The 24,142-nt window shown below is 38.8% G+C and overlaps 1 protein-coding gene across 1 annotated transcript in view; it reads left to right on the forward strand.

Moving 5' to 3' along the window:
- The first annotated feature begins 539 nt into the window (after window positions 1–539).
- The window catches only part of LOC126298671 (uncharacterized), a 62,697-nt gene continuing 39,094 nt past the window's right edge, over window positions 540–24,142 (forward strand). The window contains exons 1-3 of the mRNA XM_049990101.1: window positions 540–752; window positions 17,931–18,032; window positions 19,582–19,689. Of these exons, the coding sequence (XP_049846058.1) occupies window positions 597–752; window positions 17,931–18,032; window positions 19,582–19,689 (366 nt within the window). The 5' untranslated portion in view covers window positions 540–596. The remainder of the gene's footprint in view (window positions 753–17,930; window positions 18,033–19,581; window positions 19,690–24,142) is intronic.

Here is a 24,142-nt window from a genome sequence, read left to right on the forward strand (position 1 = left end):
TGCAAGCTTATGATGCTTGTAAGACAACAGAACCAACTTATTTGTTGTTAATAACTTTGCACTAAAGATGTATAGACAAATAGCTTTGGTTACATGTAGCAAGAAAGGCATTTTCTTTTAGTTACAAAACCAGTGTGTGTTTTGTGTAGCGTTGAAATTGCTTGAGTGAAAGTACTTTCAGCACTAAAAATATTCAAGACAGTTTGCAGTTAGTTATCAGAAAATTTCTAACCATCAACCTTATGCATGTTCATGGATATTCTATAGGTTATTGTCAATGTGGAAGATAAGAGCTATTCTATTCTAATAGTGACAATTTCCATACATGTATTTTTTGTTAGCATAACAAGGAAGGTGCATGAGTGCTATGCACAGATTGATATATTAGTAGAGCCCTAATGTTGTTTCATCTTTATCTCCAGGGACATAATTTCTGTACAGTATCAGTTGCTCTTTCCCTTAACTTCAACAACACCTGCATGTTTATCTAATCTCCTGTTGAAGATAATAGAGATTTATGTCTCCTGTGTCTTGCAGTAGTTAATCTTCAGTTACACAGACCGTCTGTAAGACAGAGTTTACATCATTTACCCAATATGTACACATTTCTTATACTGTCACTGGTTATAACCCTTGTTTTAAAGTGTTTTAGTTCAGAACCACACTCACCAGTTTTTGGAATTTATCAACATCCAGGGACATTGTATCACTTTAAAGTCATTGTTTTTTACATATTGCTCTCTTTCAGGAAAGTAAGTATTAAGTTTTCCATAGTATTCATCTTATAATATTTGACCATAAAAAATCTAAACATTCTACTATACTATTTTGCAGCTTGTTATTTGCCCTGTGAACCAAGAAACTTAAAATGCAGAAAATAATTCAGTATTATGCTAATCAATAATTAGTACATCATGTTTGAAATAATTTATATATTGCTAAGCTAATGAACAAATTATGGCTGCATATTTATCTTAAGCTTCAAATTATCCTTGTCAGGAATATCTGTGGCCTATGGACAACCAGGGAGTGAAGCAATGTCAGTTTCTGTATATCAAATAGTGTGAATTATATTTTGATTATTATGGCTAAATCCTATGTTAAATGGGGAAAATGTATATAAAATATTAAGTGACAGATGCTTACATTTATTAAAATTGCAAAGCCCAGAAGGAATATCATTAATGATTTCAAACTTTGGCTGTGTATAAAAAGTCTATCAGAACTGTCTGATTAGGATTGTGGAGAAATTGTGTGCACTTAGGCCAAGTGAAAATGTGAAATCAAATGCCATTATGCATTGTCAAAATCAAAGGATATACTAAAAGCATGTCAATGAAGTATAATGGAGCAGAATGTATAGACTTTAGCAAATAGTGTATCTTAATAATTATGGAACAGTGTTGTAAATTAGAACATTTTTCAGACCTTTGCCTCTAGCCAGCTCTGCAGTGGAAATTCAATATATTTTCTAATTTGATTTAAAATTATTGTGTTCACTTTTAATGGACTACAGTATTTTCCTGAAATGACAACAATTTCTACTGAAAAGTAAGGTTTTTCCAAATGTGAAAAAATGGTCCAAGGTACAATGTAGCTATGAACCTAGGAATAACTAAGGATATTTAAAAGTATCCCAGTCAAGAAAATCTTCTCAGTACTGTATTTAATAGTGTATCTGTTACATCATTATTCCACTGCATACCAAAAACAGTCAGTGAAATCCAATTGAATAGAAGTATTACCAAAACCCAGTTACAAGTTAAATATATTTTGAAATAGAAGCTCTTGAAAACCAACAAAAATAGCCATTTTCAAGAGAGGTAAAATTGTTTAGACATTAAATAAACTCATTTCATTTCCATATATCACAAGTTCCATGGTAGCAGACATTCCTTTTCAATATGCAAGATGATGCCTGAGTGATGAAGTATAGTTTAACCACCCACATGTTATATAAGTAGTTTCAAAAATATGAGGAATTTTAGTCACCAAAAATTTCTATAACCAAAAAGTTAATAAGAACTTTCAAATAACTTTAAAATATTATAAAGTACTTAAATATGTAAAACTCAAAATGTTTACAAACACTGCTCAAACACAACCTCACGTATCACAACAAAACAAACAGAAAATAAAAAAATCCCAGGTGGTTCTAGTGTGCATTCCTTTATGTAATTCTAAAATTGGTCACTGTATTGAAACACCAATCAAGAAACTTCCTGTGTTCCTAGGAATACTATCCTCAGTCACCAACTTTCTCTCCCAAGTGTGAAAATATTTTGTTGAGCCTAGCCTACATAGATAGGAATGACCATCAAAATAAAATAAGAGAAATCAGAGCTCAAATAGAAAGGTTTAGGTGTTCGTTTTTCCCACACGCTGTTCGAGAGTGGAATGGTAGATAGGTAGTATGATTGTGGTTCGATGAACCCTCTGCCAAGCACTTAAATGTGAATTTCAGAGTAATAATGTAAATGTAGATGTAGATGGTTGGGCATTACAGCAAAGAAAAGAAAAAGTATCAAACACATTATTCAATAATTTTATTAATGTACACAAAAATACAATAGGTCAGCTATTGACATCACAGTTCATAAACTCCTTCAGGTTATTGAATAGATGGGCAACTAAACTCTCATAAATATTTGTTTCAATATATTTTCAGGAATATCTTGTACAACCAAGTGGGAGCACATTAAACAGTGTATGGCCAATTAGTTCATAGTGGTTAACTTAGTATGATAGTCTGTGACTGATACATAAATATGTCTCTTGTGGCAGTTCTTTATTCTAACAATGCATCTTTTTTCTATGTTTTACTTAAGCTGATTGAACAATGGAGTTATCACAATATTATAGCATATTGCAGTCTTGCAGTCATTATTATAGTGAAGTAATATCTCCTGGTAATACTTCCTGGGTACTTATGTATGAGGACAGGTCTTTAATCATTAGGAGAGGCAAAAATACCCCAACCCAGATCCCAATTTGTTTTAACATAGATCTTTCTTTACCAACATAGAAAATTTATGAGTACTTACAGTCCTCTATATTAGCTTTCAATACTTTTATGCCATTGTCTCTTACCTTGTGAAATTTATGTTTATCCAGAAGTGGCCATGTTCTACATTGTCAAAAACCTTGCTTAGGTCACAAGAAACTATGTAAGCAAATGCCTTGTCTTGAAAAATCTTAGTGACATATGTAACTACAGAGTCTAAAGCATCTATAATTGACAAGAATTTCAATATAATGTAATCGTCAGGGATGGATGCCCACTACAATGGGTGGTGGAAGTGTGTTGTTAGTGTCAGGAGCCAGTAGTTCAGGACCCAGGGCAAGGTAGCTATGGTGGGTAATGGAAGCATGTTGTTAGTATCAGGGGCAAAAAGTTGACTACCCATGGCAGGATAGTGTTTCAGTAATGGTTGGAAGCTTGGTAGCTGTCAGCCATATCAATATGAAAACAATATTGATTAAAATACATTTTATTAGTGAACACACTAAAACAATGTTCTGCAGTGGCAATGCCCTCTAGGGAACCTGACAAAGGCAGCAGGTGTGGAGATGAAGTAGGCAGGCTGCCTGCCATCTCCAGCACTTGAGATGACTTATATGTTGTGGCCTGGGCTGCAGGTGTGCTGACTGGACACAACTTCACAGCTCAGCGAGGATGAACTGGTCAGCATGGAGTCCCACTACAGACCCTTCAGAAGAAGACAGCTCACAGCAATATTGCCCACCCTTGCAAATGGAAGTGGACAGTGATAGTATGTCCACAAAGGATGACTGGGCAACTGTACCACCCTAGTCTCCTAGTCTCAAGCAGTGACCCTCCAGGGTAGCTGGCAGTGACTGGAAGTAGACCCAGAGGTTGCCCACTGGCAGGAAGACACTAAGTCCACAATATTTGTCTCGTAGGCAGCCTACAGTTAGTGGAGACCAAGTCTCATAGTGGCACCTTGTAGATTCATGTAGACCCATAGACCAGCATTGACCTTTCCTCAAAGCTTGCAGTTGCCAGACTGCATGCATATCTCTAAATGTCAGGGGTATTTATATGGGCTTGGTGGATATTTCTTTTGCCAAGGCACAGATTCTCATCACATAGTCCTAACAACTTGGGCATGAAGTAATCAGGCCACCATGCTGCAGTGACTCTGTCTTCCTGCTGTGTCATTGTCATTATGATACTTGGCCCATGATGTGGTATTTACCTGTGCTGTAGCAGAAGTTTTTGTTGTATCAGCAGACACTACCTGAGTAAACAGTGTTTGCTTGGCTCTGGTCTGGCCCACTTGCATGGTCTGTTGTATTAGCTGTGGGAACATCATTATTTTATTTAGTAGCACCAAAAAATAGTAGTGGCACTACTCACCTCCCCCCTTTGTTAGATCCGGCCTCTGGATCTTAGCTCATGGTAATTCTACAAGGACTCAACATATATCCTACAACTTGATATTTGCACAGTACCTTCAGCTTTTCCCTTATACTAGTCAGCTTAAACCATAAGGTTCAATGGCTACATACTTAACCTAAATGAGACTAGCCCACTGGTTTTTCTCCTTTTTACAGGTGCCATTAAGTCCATTCAATGACCATTTACAAACTAGCAAAGTAAGCTTACAAGTTTATTTACTCATGGCTCACCCCTTAATAACTGTGTAAGAATAAATTGATTCACTCAGTAAATTACTTATGCCTATTACGTAGTGTATACACCAAAGTTCACTTAACTATTCCTTACTGGCTACAGGTAATCCAGTCCCTATAGTAGATCTGTAAGTTCACTGAACTTCCCACTGTTTCCCACCCACCAACATTAATCAGTTGACCTATCTTGCAACAAATTTAAAATAAATAACATAAACTGTGAATACTTTGGGAAAGGTTTTAGTATTTTCCTGGATTTCTGAAAAGCTTTAGCATGTTAAATGACTAAATGCAAGTTAGTTTGATAGATGTAACCTTCTGCTTTTTGAATATGAAACACATTCTACTCTGTAACCATTCCTTGCCAAGTGAGCCTCCTCAGATTTTGTCCCAATTTTACTGAATGGGTTGGGGTAATGTTTGGACAAGTCATTTATCAGGCTAAAACCAATTAATAAAAAGAACTGTCCAAATATTAGACAGCCAACTCTTTATTTTGACCAGTATTGGCTACACCAAAATGACATAAAAGTAATAGAAATGTAAAACTTCTGAAAAAAATTATAGATTAAACACATTAAAGAATCTGAGAAATTAACAAGTAACTGCAAACAGATACAAAGTCGTGTAAAATTGCAAATCACCAAAAACCAGAAAAAAGGCATCTGATAAAATTCAGTCCAGCGCATACAGTCCAAACTCCTTAACATAAAAAATACCTCAATGACCAACTTATTCTGATGGGCTGATGTTTTCTGAAGCATATACTAGAAGAGCTTCTTGTTCGGGCCACTTCCACTTGTTTCCACATTTTTCCATGTCAGAAACCACATGACACTTTGTTGCTCTTTTTGTGACTTGTCATGGATACAGTTCACCTTCGTATATGACAAGTAAATGCATCCCCTCACACACATTCTCCATTTAGTTCCCATGAGACATAACCAAGTGGGTTGGTGAAGACTGATCAGTGTCTTCAGATCCATCTTCTTCATCCTAAACATCCATGGTTACACTATCATCTGATTTTGCATAAGGTACAAAAGACAAGCTTGCATAATTGTTGCTGTCTGTGTCCTCTTTGTTTGCAGTTGTCTTTGCCAGATGACAATATCTCTGTGCAGTTTTAGCTCTTTCTGTTGATGTGGATGGTTCATTCATCCTGGCAGCAAGAATGGCCTCTGCATAATTGCTCTTTCCTGTGGGAATATGTAAATGTTTATTTCTCACTGTTTGATGCTTCTGAGTTGCTTCATTTCTCTTCTGTACAAGTTGATCTATGAAGGTGTCACTGATGACTGTGGTGAGGTTTGTTTCCTGGGCCATCATGAATGATGGAAGCCTTTCCAGCACAATTTGGTGTTTCATGGCGTAGATGCCAGTCTTGTGGAAGCCTGCTGCAAGTTATCTCCTCTTGAGGTCATGCATTCCCACAACTTCTTGAGCAAGATGGGGCATTGGTTCTTCAGCATAGAGCTGCACCGTTTGCCCACTGCCATCTATTTCCAGTCTTCTGCTACTGTACTTTCAGATGTCAAAAGTATGCAACATCAAGCACTGCAGAAGGTGGGTTACATTCGGTTGCAGTGTAATTATTTTTATGTTGTACTCTTCACACAGCTGGAGCACTTCAAGATTGATATGTGATCTCAGGTTTTTACCTATAATAAGCTCAACACCATCTCGTCATCTCAAGATACACTACTGACCATTAAAGTTGCTACACCAAGAAGAAATGCAGATGATAAACGGGTATTCATTGGACAAATATATTATACTAGAACTGACATGTGATTACATTTTCACGCAATTTGGGTGCATAGATCCTGAGAAATCAGTACCCAGAACAACCACCTCAGCCCATAATAACGGCCTTGATATGCCTGCGCATTGAGTCAAACAGAGCTTGGATAGGTGCAGCTGCCCATGCAGCTTCAACACGATACCACAGTTCATCAAGAGTAGTGACTGGCGTATTGTGATGAGCCAGTTGCTCAGCCACCATTGACCAGATGTTTTCAATTGGTGAGAGATCTAGAGAATGTGCTGGCCAGGGCAGCAGTCGTACATTTTCTGTATCCAGAAAGGCCCGTACAGGACCTGCAACATGCAGTCATGCATTATCCTGTTGAAATGTAGGGTTTCACAGGGATCGGATAAAGGGTAGAGCCGTGGGTCGTAACACATCTGAAATGTAACATCCACTGTTCAAAGTGCCCTCAATGCGAACAATAGGTGACCGAGACGTGTAACCAATGGTGCCCCATACCATCACGCTGGGTGATATGCCATTATGACAATGACGAATACATGCTTCCAATGTGTGTTCAGCATGATGCTGCTGCTGCAAATGTTGTCGAACTGTTTGTGCAGATGGTTGTTGTCTTGCAAATGTCCCTATCTGTTGACTCAGGGATCAAGACGTGGCTTCATGATCCGTTACAGCCATGCTGATAAGATGCCTGTCATCTTGATTGCTAATGATACAAGGCCATTGGGATCCAGCACGGTTTTCTGTTTTACCCTCCTGAACCCACCAATTCCATATTGTGCTAACAATCATTGGATCTCGACCAACGTGAGCAGCAATGTCACGATACTATAAGCTGCAATTGCGATAGGCTACAATCCGACATTTATCAAAGTCTGATATGTGATAGTACGCTTTTCTCCTCCTTACACGAGGCATCACAACAACATTTCACCAGGCAACGCTGGTCAACTGCTGTTTGTGTGTGAGAAATCTGTTGGAAACTTCCCTCATGTCAGCACGTTGTAGGTGTCACCACCGGTGCCAACCTTGTGTGAATGCTCTGAAAAGCCAATCATTTGCATATCACAGCATCTTCTTCCTGTCCATTAAATTTCGCGTCTGTAGCACGTCATCTTCATGGTGTAGCAATTTTAATGGCCAGTAGTGTAGGTAGGAGCTATTGGATTTGCTTTGAGGATTGGTTTATACCAATCCTCAAAGCACTCTGTCAAACCACCCACTCCTGGTTCTATTGTACCTAGCTGCTGGTGGCCAGTTTTTCATCCATGTGTCCCATAGTTTGTCAGCTTTGTAATTTATGTGAAGGGGGACGAGTGTTGCCACTGCATCACCACATACCCAAGGAACAGGCTTTTAACAAGTTCAGTATTTGTTCAGGATAGTTTGTTGCTTTTTAGTAACTATTTTTCAACACTTCAGACCATCAACTAAATTGGTTATGTCATAATTCCACACATTCTCAGGTGGAACACCTTCCATTTCTATCTCTGAATTATTGAAGAATGCATTCATGATTTCTTCATTGTTGCTCTTGTATATGTGATGTTTATCACTGTCTTGTGTGCCACAACAACATTGTGCCTTTGCATAAATTGTCTTGCACAGTCTATTCCAGGGAAGTTGTTTTTAAATATTGCTTTCTTCCTGCCAAATCTCTCAAGGTATGCCTTTACTGTACATTGAAGGTTGAATGTCCACGTGTGGGATCCAAAAATTTATAAAGGTTTTTAAATATGCAATGCCTGCCCACTGTTCCCCCATGCCTTTCTTTAACCTTTGGTATAAGAGTATTTTTGGGATTCCATACTTTTGAGATGCCTTCTGGTACACCAGGATTTTAATTTTAATTGCATTAACAGCCTTTTTGAGCCTTTCCTTAGTATAATTTCTTTATCCCCTTGACTTCAGAGCCCATTTATATTTCTGTACCATAGTTTGACAGTCCCTAAAACAAAAGAGATAAAATTAGTTACAATGTATCTGTGGGGTGACTTTGGGACAGTCCCAAAGTTGCCCTATAAAAATCTTGTTATTAACAAAAGCAGCCAAGCCAGTTATTAATTATAGGACCTTTTATTCCATATTCACAGAAATGTTAGCTAAAGCATTTATGATTTGTTATATTTTCCTGTCTTTCATGGTCCAAATGTAGTTCTGCTTTCATATGTGAAAGTTTTCATCACACTTATCACTCTTCAACACTGGCACGAATATAAAAATGGCTGCTGCCTAGCACAGGTGGTATGTGGAAATTCTCTCTTAACAGAGTTTCTTAATACATCATCTTTTCACATTAAATGGTCCTGTTCAGTTGATCCATTATGTTTGGCACTTCTTTTCATCTATCTGGCACTTTCTTTGCTTGCTGCTTAGGTAGATCCCTTGGAACTTTTCTATGCAATGAAAGTTTCTCTTATGTTTTTCACAAAATACATAAACCACATATGGTACCACTACATGTAATAGTTTGACTGATAGTTTGACTTATTTCCCTCCCTGTAATGCTAATCACAGACTGGATCCTTCTTGAAGTGTTATGTTTCCTTGCAGTTTGTGGTACTATTTCACATGAATTTAACCCTAGAGGCTTTGTCTGCAGTGTAATTGGTTTGTCCTTCATGATAGGTGAATCTTGTTGATAGTCATCCCTGGCAAGATTTTGTTCTTAGCTGGAACAATGTTCCTACCCAGTTCCTCTGCTGAAGATCAGTTTTAGCATGATGACAAATCAGAAAATCAAACCCCAGAATTGTTTAGCAACCTTCACCCATGTGAAACACAACTTATACATTCATCTGGAACCATTCCACCCCAACCTGAAATTGCAGACATGACCGAAGCAAATCTACATCATTATTTACGATATCATGTAATCTGCAATGTCAAGGGTTCAACTGCATCTCACGCTTTAGATCCAGACTTGGCACTGACATGGTTGTTCCTGCATCCAACAAATGTCTGTGCTTACCTCCAATTACAATGTCCATGAAGCAACTCTCTGCCTCTCTATATTTTCCCACAAAATCAAAATTTATTGCGAATGAGTTTTTCTATTGTTGCCACATGTGTCTCCCCTAGCTCTGTAGCTACCCTAATGATGGCATCCAAATCTTACGGGGTTCTTGTCCATACTTGCCTATGCATAACAGGTGGTGGCCCCCTTAGGAAGGTATTCAATGTCCTACGCTCCACATCTCAGAGAATAATTTTGTTCAATTCACCATTCTCTGTTAGCTCATGTGATTCACCATTCTCTGTTAGCTCATTATTATTCATTTTAATTTTTGTGTTTCTATCGACAAAGGACTCTACTATCTCATTCTGCTTCTGTGACACCCCACTCAGTTGATCCAAACAACCTTGTGATATTCTGTTTCTTGCAGCACTGTTTGAGACCTACCCTTAGCTGTTCAAATGTAAACATGTCTCTCAGCCCTTCATGATATCTAACAAATGCTTTGCTTCCCCTGTCTGGCACAACTTAGTTATTGTAATAATTGCTTATCCATCAAGAACCCCAGCCTTGGAGCTGCCGCTGAGTCATCTATAAGTGACAACACATATTCCATTAGTTTACCTGAAAAGGGTGTAACCAAACATTTGCTGGTTGAATCTAATGAAGAACTAGATGAAGCCCTATCATCACGCATAGCAACTAGCTTATACTCCATTAGTTTACCTGAAGGGGTGTAAGCAAACTTTTGCTTTTTGAATCTAATGAAGGAATTATCAAATTAGATGAAGCCCTATGTTCCCTCATAGCAACTAGCTTCCTATACGTTTCTAAATTATCTGTTTTAAAATGCGCTTCATGATTTATTGATGATTTAATCACCTCCCATTTAGAAACACCCTGCGTGTCAGATTCTGACATTGTGGAACCCCTGTCCATCAAATCACACCAAATAAAAATCAAACACAATTACCTGACACAAATGAAACAATGAAACACACAGAATTAACAATACAAGATGGCCAAGTGATACAGTTATTCTGAACTCTACTCCTAATCATGAGCCACCTTGATGCCGTACACTGCTTAACGAAATGACCATAACAATGGAACATGTGGCACTTAACCAGTTCTGACTCAGTATGTGGTATGCTATGGCCTAATAGATTGCACTGTGTGTATCTCACTAGCTGCAAACAATGTTCTCTAGCGTTCCCCTAGAATTGGGACAAGTCAGTCAGTTTCTCCAGCTTTACAAACTCTTCTTTTAAGTTCCAGCAACACTCTTGCTTCATATCTATCTCCCTAGCACATGACCCAACAGAGGAAACCACTCAACCCACTGCACTTCTCATTGTATTTAACTGTGACTGGTGACATGGGCCCAGATCCAGCTGCAGACATCTTTATTGGCAGTGGTTGTTGCTTCTGTGTCCACTTCTGTCACGATTTATAATGGGTGGGTTTGATTGCCACTATGATGGGTGGTGGGACTGTGTTGTTAGTGTTAGGAGCCAGTAGTTCACCACCCTGGGTGGGGTAGCAGTGTAGCATTGGAAGGAAGCTTGATAGCTGTCCTTTGAATCAACCTGAAAATGTCACTGATTAAACATACATTTTATCCTCTGTGGTAGCAACACCCTTAAGGATGTCTTCTGAAGATGGCAGGTGTGGAGGCACTGAGATAAGCTGTCTGCCTACAGTCTTCAGCACCCAGCAGTGCCACTTTCCCAGTGAAACATTGATGACAGTGATTCAGTGGGAATCCTGACACAAGGTGCATGTGGCAGAATTGGCCGTGGGTGCATGGACTGAATGCAGCTTCACAACTGAGGACAGGATGCACTGGTAGGGATGGAATACCACCATGAACCCCACAGCAGAAGACAGCTCTCAGCAGCAGTGTCTGCCCTTGCAAATGGAGGCAGACAGCAACAGTATGCTTGCACAGGTGACAGTGCTGAGATAAGCTGTCTGCCTACAGTCTTCAGCACCCAGCAGTGTCACTTTCCCAGTGAAACATTGATGACAGTGATTCAGTGGGAATCCTGACACAAGGTGCATGTGGCAGAATTGGCCGTGGGTGCATGGACTGAATGCAGCTTCACAACTGAGGACAGGATGCACTGGTAGGGATGGAATACCACCATGAACCCCACAGCAGAAGACAGCTCTCAGCAGCAGTGTCTGCCCTTGCAAATGGAGGCAGACAGCAACAGTATGCTTGCACAGGTGACAGTGGTTGGCTAGTTGCACCAGCTTGGCCTTGAGCGGCAGCCCTCCAGTGCAGCAGGCCTGGAGGTGACCCACCAGCTGGAAGGCACTTAGTCCACAACATTGGACCCAAAGCCAACAGTAAACTTAAAATTAATGGAGGACAGGTATCTTGGTGCCAGCTTGTTGAGTCATATCAAATTGTAGATTGGTGTATACCTGTCCTTGGAAATAACAGATCACAGACAGCATGCATCTGTCTTAAAGTGAGAGGTATTTATACAGGTATGATGCCTACTTATTTTGCCAAAGGATCAATTCCTGTGGAGTAGCCCCAACAGAGCCTGTGACTTGGGCATGGAGTAATCAGGTCACTGGACCACAGTGGCTCTGTCTTTCTGCTGTGTCATTACTATGTTGCTAGTCCCTGACCTGGTGTGTGAAGTCATTGCCCATCACCTTAGCATCAAGTCTTGTTGTATGAGCAGGCAGCTGCTGGCGTACATGTATTTGATCTGTTCTGGTCTGGTACACTCCCATGGTCTCTTACATTAGCCATGGCAGCATTTTTAATTTTATACAGCAGCAGCAGCAACAAATTGTAATGGTGCTACAATAAGTAGGTAATTTATGTGTATGTGTTTTCTGTTCTTTTGGGCATGTTCAAAAGAACAGACACCATCTTTGATTCTGCAGCCTTTTTATGACAGTTAATCAAATGAATGATGACATTAGCTGCTAGTGGGCACTGAATTAAATCAATGGGGAAAGTAGAAAATTTGTGCTGAACTTGTACTCGAACCGATTTTTCCGTTTCTCATGAATGGCCACCTTGACCACCTCAGCTGTCTGGGGTCCCTGACTGATTCAAATTCCCAACTTATCAACACACTTCTAATGTAGTAACTCAACCAGTTACCTTCACTATCCACAGTGATCGCTGATTCTTGTAGAAATTTGGGCTTGTTTCTGCAGTGGCATTGAAAGGAATATTGGCTATCTCACCCTTGTTATAAGTTTGTGATTTCTGTTCTTTCAGACATGACCAAAGGGACAGACACTACACATATATAAATGTATACATGATTTGATGCCTATTAGATCTCTTCAGTGTGAAAGTGCTCTCTCTCCTGAATTCTTGTGAGAATTCAGCAAATGCCATCAAGCAATAAGTTTGAAGGACAGGGGACACTACATCAGTAATAAGCAATAAGATGAGAATTTGTGTCAGACAGGAGACATGTCCACATAGGTGAGGCAGTCAAATCAACCATTCACAAGAAGTGGAAAATCCAAATTCAAGAATTGGTCTGGTACCAAATTTCACTTGCAACCAGTAAAATTATTTCAGTATCTAATTGCAGATGAGTCAGAAATTATTTCATTTCATTTCATCATGTATATGTATGACTGCAGGATGATGAATAGTGTCCAAAAGTCAGATACCACATGTATATAAACTTTATTTCATGATTTTGTGCTAGTAGCTAATTTTGCTCTCTTGAGCATTTTCAAGCTAACTCTGCCACAGTAGAAAATTGCAGTGTCAGTGACAAAGAATTGCATAAGGGTTACATTTTATCATTTTACATACAGAGTTCACATCTGTGAAAGCTATGGTGCCCATTATCACCATGTTCATGAGTAAACTTTATTAGGGTACAATTAGATGAAGTTTTCTCTGTACTAATGTGTGGAAGATATGATGGGAAAGTCAGGAAAAAATATGCATTTAGTATTTAACCACTCACATCTAGTAGATGAGAAGGTTAAAACAAACATTTCTTGTAACAAATTATTGCTGGTTTATTTGGGAACAACCTTAAATGTCAACATATGTGAGACACAACTTGTTTGACCTCTTAACCGCATTGTCTAGTAAGAGTAAGTGACATGTAGTTAAAGAGTATGCACTAACATAAATCACAAGAAAATTCATCATGCCATTCATAACCTGTGCACTCTTCATGCCATCTTTGGGAGCAATTATCACACATAATACAGTCTTCCATGATAGGCTACTTCTAGACTTCACCACACCCTGGGCAATTCAAAATTCAAAAATCCCTGCTTGGGTTTGGATCTGGTTTTTCCTGAAGATGATGGAGCAATTAAGTCCAGATTAGCTCAAGACATTCTGCATGATAGGTACGAGTATTTTGTCTCAGCTTGGTCTTGCCTGGTTTAGCTTGTTTGTCTAACAATGCATTTTTATACAGAGATCCAGACAAAATCTTGGATTTTTTTGTGTTGATCATATTTTAGCAGTGGACAAGTACTGGATGGGCCTACACCTGCTGGTACATCAGCTCTCTGAATTTCGTTTGTGTCACATTCTTCGTTTTTTCTGGTGACTGCTCAGACAAATCATCTGTCACTGAGGAGCAGCATTTATCCCTAGTCTTCTGTTGAACTCCTTTGTCTCCTCCAGTTGTTGGAAATTTGGCTGTCTCAGTGATTTCTGATGGAGCAAAGTCTTCTGCTGCGAAGACATCTGAATTGAATGGGAATACTCCCATTGTCTCGAAGCGTTTTGCAGCTTCTTGAATTGTGGCTACTCTAGAATGTGCAGCTTTTGAGCACTCACATCTGTCTGTCTGCCTAATGGGTCATCCTGGATTAGTAAACATTAGAAATGAAGATGGGGGGGGCGGTAAGTGTATGTGTGTGGTTTTTCCTCATTCCTTACAAAGTACTCTTGAACAATGCCCTTTACAGTTCAAAAAACTATCTCAAATGGTAGTCATTGCTTAGTTCTGCTATTTGTCATACCAAGGTTGGATCCTCACAGAATGGTGATTCCTTTGGCAAGTAATTGTATTTTCTAGAGCTACATAGATGGTGCTTATTGCTTATGATATACAACTTAAAGATTACATTATTTGGAACAAAAACTTATATTTACCTGCTACAAATGATAAATCTGATGAACCTCTTCAAGACTAAATGTGATGGCATTGCTATGGAACCAACAACTGAATGTAGTTTTTTGTTGTTGGTCAGTGTTGCCAATGTAGAGAACATGTTGCTGTGAACTCTTGCCAGACGCATATTCTTACCTGACCTTATCCTATGTGACTCCAGTTTTTCACTGAGGAGGAGGTTCTGCAGAAACCACTTATGACGCATTGCTGATCTGAATATGAATATCTAGGAAAACTCCCCAGTAACACATTCTAGCCTGATATGATATCATACCATGATATTTTTAGGTTGTGCTTACCTCCTCTTCCCATCTCCATCATTAACAACAAAAATACATAGATTCCACAAGGTTTAATTGTGTGAAACCCAGCTTGCTGTATTCATTCTTGAGACCCAGAAGATTGAAGACAGTTTATTTTTGGTTGATACCACATTTATTTACTTCCAGAAATTTTAGGATTCAGTTCCACACTGCTTTGATCAAACGAAATATGTTTTTGTAATATTAAAACGGGTGAAATTGGACCAAAGAATTCCTAGCACATAGGATTCATTAGGTTATTCTGAATATTCACACATTATCAAAGGTCAAAATAGCATCCTGTGAACTTCAAGGAAATGTGGTGGTCTTGTTTACGTTCCTGGACAATTTAAATGTCAATGTCCAGATATTATGGAGTGCTTGAAAACATGACTATAATCAGACTTTGGTGCAAAGGCTAAAGAATCACCCAGTGCAGTCAGTCATAAATTTCAAGTATTTGGGAGTACCTATCTAGTGCAAATTAAGATGGAATGGTCACATGAATCTAGCTTTGAGAGGGAAGATGTCAGACTGAGATTTATCAGAGAGGTTGTAAAGATGTGTAATTTACTTGCAAGGAATTTATATGAAAACCATAGTTTGATCTAGTTTTGGGTGTTATTTATCAGTCTGAGACCATTTCCAAGCTTAATAAAAGGGGAGATTTAGAAGATTCAAAGACAAATTGATCAATACATCATCAGTTTGTTTAATCAATGTGAAAGTGCTACAGAAACAATTAGCAAGCTCTCTTACAGGGCACTTCAAGAAATGTGCTGTGTTTTGCAAAAATACTTGCTCTCAGAATTCTAAGTATGATTGTTTGGACATATAGCTCCTTTAAACATGTGTCACACATAATAAACAAAATGGCAAAATAAGATAAATTCAGTTTTATGCAGAGGGCCATTGACACACATTCTTCTGGTCTACTAATTATAAGTGTAACAGGAAATGGGAACATTTATTCTGTTATGTAATGTACTCTCCAACACACACCTTATGGTGGCTTGTGGACAACAAATGCAAATATAGAAGTAGAATGTGCCTTGTCATTAATTTCTTCTAATTCTTGTGCATATTAGCAAACCTTGTCTTTTCTCTAGTTGCGAGACATTTGAATTAATTGTAATTTAAATAGACTTTTTGAAATACAGGGTGGTCCATTGATGGTGGCTGGGCCAAATACCTCACAAAATAAGTGTCAAATGAAAAAACTACAAAGAACAAAACTTGTCTAGTTTGATGAGGGAAACCAGATGGCACTCCGGTTGGCCCGCTAGATGGTGCTGCCATAGGTCAAACAAATATCAACTGCATTTCTTTAAATAGGAAACCCCATTTTTTATTACATATTCATGTAGTACGTAAAGAAATATGAATGTTTTAGTTGGACCACTTTTTTCGTTTTGTGATAGATGGCGCTGTAATAGTCACAAACATATGGCTCACAATTTTAGATGAACAGTTGGTAACAGGTAGGTTTTTTAAATTAAAATACAGAACATAGGTATGTTTGAACATTTTATTTTGGTTGTTCCCATGTGATACATGTTCCTTTGTGAACTTATCATTTCTGAGAATTCATGCTGTTACAGTGAGATTACCTGTAAATACCACATTAATGCAATAAATGCTCAAAATGATGTCTGTCAACCTCAGTGCATTTGGCAATACATGTAACGACATTCCTCTCAACAGCCAATAGTTTGCCTTCCGTAATGTTTGCACATGCATTGACAATGTGCTGATGCATGTTGTCAAGCATTGTCAGTGGATCATGATAGCAAATATCCCACAACTTTCCCCACAGAAAGAAATCCGGAGATATCAGATCCAGTGAAAGTGCGGGCCATGGTATGGTGCTTTGACGACCAATCCACCTCTCATGAAATATGCTATTCAATATTGCTTCAACGACACATGAGCTATGTGCTGGACATCCATCATGTTGGAAGTACATCGCCATTCTGTCATGCAGCGAAACGTCTTGTAGTAACATTGGTAGAACATTATGTAGGAAATCAGCATACATTGCACCATTTAGATTGCCATTAATAAAATAGGGGCCATTTATCCTTCCTCCCACAATGCCGCACCATACATTAACCCACCAAGGTCGCTGATGTTCCACATGTCACAACTGTTGTGGATTTTCCGTTGCCCAATAGCGCGTATTATGCCGGTTTACATTACCGCTGTTGGTGAATGACAATTCGTTGCTAAATAGAATGCATGCAAAAAATCTGTCATTGTCCTGTAATTCCTCTTGTGCCCAGTGGCAGAACTGTACATGATGTTCAAAGTCATCACTATGTAGTTATTGGTGCATAGAAATATGGTACGGGTGCAGTCGATGTTGATGTAGCATTTTCAACACCGACGTTTTTGAGATTCCCAATTCTTGCTCAGTTTGTCTGCTACTGATGTGTGGATTAGCTGTGACAGCTGCTAAAGCACCTACTTGGGCATCATCATTTGTTGCAAGTCATGGTTGATGTTTCACATGTGGCTGGACACTTCCTGTTTCCTTAATTTACATAACTATCTGGTGAACGGTCCGGACACTTGGATGATGTTGTCCAGGATACTGAGCTGCTTACATAGCACATGCCTGTTGGGCATTTTGATCACAATAGCCATACCTCAACACGATTTCAACCTTTTCCACAATTGTTAAATGGTCCATTTTAACATGGGTAATGTATCATGAAGCAAATACTGTCCGCACTGGCGGAATGATACGTGATACCACGTATTACAGTGCCATCTATCACAAAGTGAAAAAAGTGGTCCATCTAAAAAATTCATATTTCTTTATGTATTACACGAATATGTAATAAAAATGGGGGGTTCCTATTTAAAAAAAAAACACAGTTGGTATCCGTTTGACCTGTGGCAGCGCCATCTAGCGGGCCATAGTCCCCTCTGGTTTCCCCCTTCAAGCTAGATGAGTTTCGCACTTTGGGCCAAATATCTCACGAAATAAGCATGAAACAAAAAAACTACAGTCACCATCAATGGACCACCCTGTATATCTGATATGCAGTTGTTCAAAATGATTTTCATAGTGCTGCTTCTCAAATAATTTGTTACTTCTTCAGTTCTTACACATCCTGTGGAAATCTGATGCTGGATATGGTGTTAAATCCAGGGTATCAGCTGAAAGCATGGATTGTATGCAGACATTATCACAACATCCTAAGGTATACATCTGTTTTGTGAAATAACTTTATTTTAACATGTTGATTAGATTGGTTGAGAAAAACTGTACTTTATTAACAAAATGTATAAAATCAGTGGTATTATCAATAGGCAGGTGAGTTGTGTTACTGTCAACAACTACATGCTCCTATTCCTGAGCTTTCAAAAGTAGTGTTTCAATTTTTGAAACCTTAACAAAGAAAAAGAGGGGGATGAACATTTAAAAATTTGGTGGGTATTGCACTTAATTACGGTTAAGAAACACACAAGACATAGAATGGAGTGTTGAACAAATGAAACAATAAATGAACAGAGAGAAGAACCAATGGTTTGTGAATCTAAAGAAGTGTGCAGCATATCTAAATAGAATAAGTATAAAGATAATCCCAATTTATCATCTGTGTCATAAATCCTAACCATAACCTGAGTGTTCCTCATGCTTACAGTCTCTCACTTAAACTTATTACATTAAGACCCCAAGCTATTTATTACTTGAGTGATACATTCATTAGATATAAACAGTTTCAATTAGTTGATAATTACCACAAACTTATTGGTATTTGTATTCTAATTACAGTGAAATTTCATTTAGACAATCTCCCAGGTATCTATTATTAGCTGTGCATTGTTTTATTAATTACTAGGGTGCTCTATGATACTTTTCATAAATGGTTCTGTCTTCTCTCTGTTCATTATTATTATTATTATTATTATTATTATTATTTGCATTGTTGCAAAATATGATAATCATGTGAACATGAACATTTATGTTGAAATGATTAGAGTATGGAAGGGAAAAATTACTGAGCCTTGTGAGCCAGAGATTAGGTTATAATCTCAATGGCTAAAACTTCAGGAACTGTTTCCTGGTGACAATCTGTGGGCTTCATTAAGCTAGGTTTTTCTGATAGTGAAGTCTATATTGCCATAACATCATATTCACTAAGGAGAATTTTATGATCAACCACATAAAAAGCTTTCAGCAAATCAAATACTGTTATTAGTCATTTAGTGCCCACAAGATTTGAATTATTCTTAAACTTCCAGGCACTGGTATATATTTTGAATTATTATTTCAAAATCAGTTTTGTGACTAATATTATATCTGGTTCATATTAATAGTTACCAGCTCTTTGTTGAAACTGAAGGTTAATTGGACAAATCTGTAGTAGGTTTGTAGCTATTCACACCATTTGTCACACTTTCTTTGTTCACTGTAATTACTTTCAAGGATCTTGGGGCAAGAAAGAAGTGTCTGTCTGTTAGTCTGTTATATTTCTGGAAATGTTCTCATGATTACAAGGAAATCTGTGTACTGAAATTTGTGTATTAGTAAATTATACATCACTTGAATCCTTAAAGTTCAGAACACTACGTATGTTTTTATAGAGTTCACACTGTCTTTCTTCTTTGGGGAAGCTGATATGAATGGTTATTGCTTTTCAATAAATAATTAGTAGCATTAGCAACATTAGTAGTATCAACAACATTAGTGATATTTAGTTTATTTATCCAATGATCATTTTATAATAACCAAATCTGTTTTTGTAGGCAATTGATGCTGTGTATTTTAATTTGGCAAATGAAGAAGGGTGGCACCTGATTACTGGAACTGCCCATCGACCACATGGTGTAGTTAATGGCTTCCTTTATGTGAAGGTATGTCTTACGGATTTAATGTGAAATATGACACAACTGTCATTTCAGAGGTAGTTCTGATTTAAAAAGTGAATATTTTTTCTTGCTCAGTTAACTGGACAACACTCACTTGTAAATCAATTACCAGATTCAGCTGAGAACTTTCATGTGTATTTATGATAGAAGGGTTCTTGTGCTGCACAACTAATCTGAAGATGGCTGTAGATAACAATTGAAACCAGTGACAGAAAAATGAAAAAAAGTGATTGTCATCCAGTTAAACAAATAAGAAAAAATAATTCTGAACCTCTCTTTTACATTTTTATGAGACTTCAAAAGGAGTAAATGAGTAAATTGCACAAAAATGTATAAACACATGGTCCAGTCACATTAATGAGACCACTGCTTATGTTCAACATCAATGTGAAATAACCATTTACAGATGACAGTTGGTGGCACAAGCAGTGGATGGTATGTAAAGTGTGTCAAGTGGACATGGAAAACAGTGTAGGCATGATCATTGGCTTTCAGGCCAAGGATGGAAGCATTTCTGAAACAGCTATATTTGTAAACTTTTTGCATGCCACTGTGGTTAAAGTATCCTGTGCGTGGCAAAATGGCACTATCCAAGAGTGGCAACGAGGCAACTATGTTGCACCACAGGCCATACATAACAGGGGTGAACAACAGCTGCGTAGATGTGTACAGGTGAATAGACATGCAGATGTTGACCAACAGAGTACATAGATTAACCAAGGTGCTACCAACAGCATCTCCTCAAAGACTGACCAGTGAACCTTGCAGTATATGGGCCTCTGCAGCAGGTGTGTGGTTGATGCACCCTTGCCAAATGCTGTTCATTGGACAAGAAGGCTGGAATTTGCTTGCCAGTACTGCAACTGGATGTTCACTGAGTGATGACAGGTGACCTTTACAGATGAATCACTTTTTATGCTCCATCAGACAGATGGTCATTGGCATGTAGAGCGTGAAACATTTGAAAGCAGATGGTTCCATGCTGGAAGAGCAGTGTTATGGTCTGAGGAATGTTTTTGTGGCATTTCCTGGGTGATCTCATTCTCTTAGAAGGCATAATGGATCAATATAAGTATGGATCTATTCCTGAGGACCATGTCTACCCCTACATGCAGTTTGTTTTTCCTTGGCACAATGGCATTACCATCAGGGCAGTGCAATGTGTCACAAAGCTAGCAGTGTATGTGCATGGTTTGTGGAGCCCCAGTATGAGTTTACTGTCCTCCTCTGACCACCAAACTCCAGAGAGTTAAACCCAGTTGAAAGTCTCAATCAGTCTGTTTGCACAATGAATTCTCAACTGAAAAATGTAGTGCAGCTGGCCATTGCACCTGAGTCAGCACGGCTCCACATCCCTGTCAGAACGATACATTCCAGAACCTCGTTGACTCTCTTTCTGCATGACTCACAGCAGTCTGTGCTGCAGAAGGTTGTTATTCAGGCTTTTGAAGTATCCACTGTTTAAAAGTCCATAACTTGCAGACTAATAGATGGAGTTGTCTCATTTTTGGAGAAAGTGTAGCTTAAAGTCCAACTTAAAGATATCACTGTAGGTGTTCAAAATGCTCACCATTAACATCCATGCACAAACTATGTCGCCAAACTGCAGCACGAACTACTGACTGCAACGTGTTCAGTTGGATATTTGTACATGAATTTATGATGGATTCTCGAAGTTCATCCAATGTGCATGGCTTTTGTCGATAAACAATGTCCTTTAGTGTTCCCCACAGGTAAAAGTCCAGAGAAGTTAGTTCTGGGGAATGTGGTGGATACTCCACAGCACCTCTATGACCTATCCATCTTCCTGGTAGATTTTCGTCGAGATACGCCATAACATGATTGTGATAGTGGGCTGGGCCACCATCTTGTTGAAAGTAAACTCTTCTGTCTCCATACAAGTCTCAGATCACAGGTAAAATGGAAGTCTGAAGCTTCTGAAGGTACACCTCATCGGTAACTGTGCCCTCAAAGAAGAATGGCTCAGCCCCGATAAGACAACCCACATCACACATTTACTCCTGGAAAATTCACAGCTTTGTCTACATGGACGTTCGGATCTTCGGTGGCCCAGTAGATGCAATTTTGGTGATTTACTGTACCACTGAGTTTGAACTGTACCTCCTCAGACCACACAATCATCTCTGCAAACTCTTCATCGTTGCGCACCATGTTAGTAAACCACTCGCAGTACTACATTCTATGATCTGGATCATCCTCGGTCATTGCATGTAGCAATCGTGGGATGTAGCACTTCCACTTTGCTGTCTTCAAAATTCGCCGAAAACTTGAGCGACTCACTCCAGTTTCACTGGCACACTGTCTCACAGACTTCTGTGGTGAGCAAGTGAATTGTTATAACACACAATGGGAGTTAGCTGGACTTGTTACTGTTACAGGTCATCCAGATTGTTGTTTGTGTACATCTTTAACACAGCCTTAGGCTTCAAATTTGTCTCGAATGCAATGAATTGTTAAACGTGTTGGTGGCTCTGTTTGATACTCATTTTGCCATTGCCTTTGAACCTCATTAATGTTTTTTGTACTTAAAACATCACTTCAAAACTGACTTCCTTTCATCGAATGTAAGCCTTGTGCCAACCATGTTTACTCAAGTAACTAGGTGCAACTAAGAACAAAACACTGACTCTCTGGCGACTGTCAGTGGCGACTGTCATCTGACAAAAAAATGAAAGAAAGAAAACGCACACAATGCTTGAGTGGCGATTGCCGGAACTACAAACTATTACACTACCAAAGATGAAATAACTTCATCAATTAGTTTGCCAGTTATGGAGTTATGGACTTTTAAACAGTGGATACATTTTTGGACCCCTCTGTGTGTGTGTGTGTGTGTGTGTGTGTGTGTGTGTGTGTGTGTGTGTGTGTGTGTGTGTGTGTTGCTGTGTAAAATGATGGATTGAGGATTGTCTGAATCTACGTGCAAATGGACCAGCACTTCATTAAGTACTAGAATACCTGCAATTTAGAATGGGCATTTTAATTCAATGATTTTTTTTATATGAAGTGTAATGTGTTAAGCTCAGATTGTAAGAATAGGATAGTGTAGATTTCATAATCTGTCCATTTATCATTTTTTATAATGTAGGCATAACAGTGCTGCCCCTTGGCTAGATCCCAAATTTTTCCTTTCCATGTTAAATGTAGGCATTTATGTATTAAAAATGCACAAAATACAGGAAATATACACTAAAACAATGGAAATATGAGCACAACAAGTAATACAGTAAATAAAGTTACAATGAGTACACTTCAGAAAAATTGCATAATTTATTCAAGAGAAAGAGCTGTACAAACTGGGCATCTCAATAACATTTTGGCCAGTCTCTGGCCCTTATGCAAGCAGTTATTCAATTTTGCACTGACTGACAGTTGTTGGATGTCCTCCTAAGGGATATCATGCCATATTCTGTCCAGCTGGCATGTTAGATTGTCAAAATCCTGAGATGGTTGGAGGGCCCTGCCCATAATGCTTCAAGCATTTTCAATTGGGCAAAGATCTGGTAACCTTGCTTAGCAAAGTAGGGTTTGGCAAGCATGAAGACAAGCAGTGGAAACGCTCACTGCATGCCGGTAGGCATTATCTTGCTGAAATATAAGCCCAGAATGGCTTCTCTGTGCTATTAGGGTGCTGTGAATTACAACCAAAGGGATCCTGATATGAAAGAAATGGCACCTCAGACCACCATTCCTGGTTGTCGGCTGTATGGTGGGCGACAGTCAGGTTTGTATCCCACCACTGTCCAGGGATTCTCCAGATACATCTCTGCTGGTCATCTGAGCTCATTTCAAAGTGACACTCATCACTGAAGACAGTTCTACTCCAGTCTATGAGATTCCAGGCTAAAGACATGCATGGTGATGCCCCAAAGAGTGGTGGGCTACCAACATGACTGTTGCCTGCCATACAGCCTGATAGCCAGGAGTGATAATCTGAGATGCCATTTCTTGTCATAGAAGGCAGTATATCAATAATATTCTATGTCCCATTTTGTTGCTCTTCATGGCAAGTCATCCTCATTTCACATTTAAGGCAGATAATACTGCCTGCATGTGGTGAGAGTTTCTACCACTTGTCTTCATTCTTACCAAACCCTATCTTGTTCAGCAAAGTTGCTGGATCTCTCTCCAGTTGAGAACATTTGAAGCATTATGAGCAGAGCCCGTCAATCATCTCAGGATTTTAATAATCCAATGCACCAGTTGGACAGAATTTGGGATGATATGCCTAAGGAGGACATCCAATAACCCTGTCAATCAATGTCAAGCTGAATAACTGCTTGCATAAAAGCCAGAGGTTGACCTACTTGTTACTGACTTGCTCAATTTGTAAAGCTCATTCAGTTTTTCTGGAACTGTAATCATTTGTTTGTCTGTACATGTACATCACATCTACTGATTTCCATCCCATTGTCCC

The sequence above is a fragment of the Schistocerca gregaria genome, chromosome X (assembly GCF_023897955.1).
Source record: "Schistocerca gregaria isolate iqSchGreg1 chromosome X, iqSchGreg1.2, whole genome shotgun sequence".
NCBI lineage: Eukaryota > Metazoa > Arthropoda > Insecta > Orthoptera > Acrididae > Schistocerca > Schistocerca gregaria.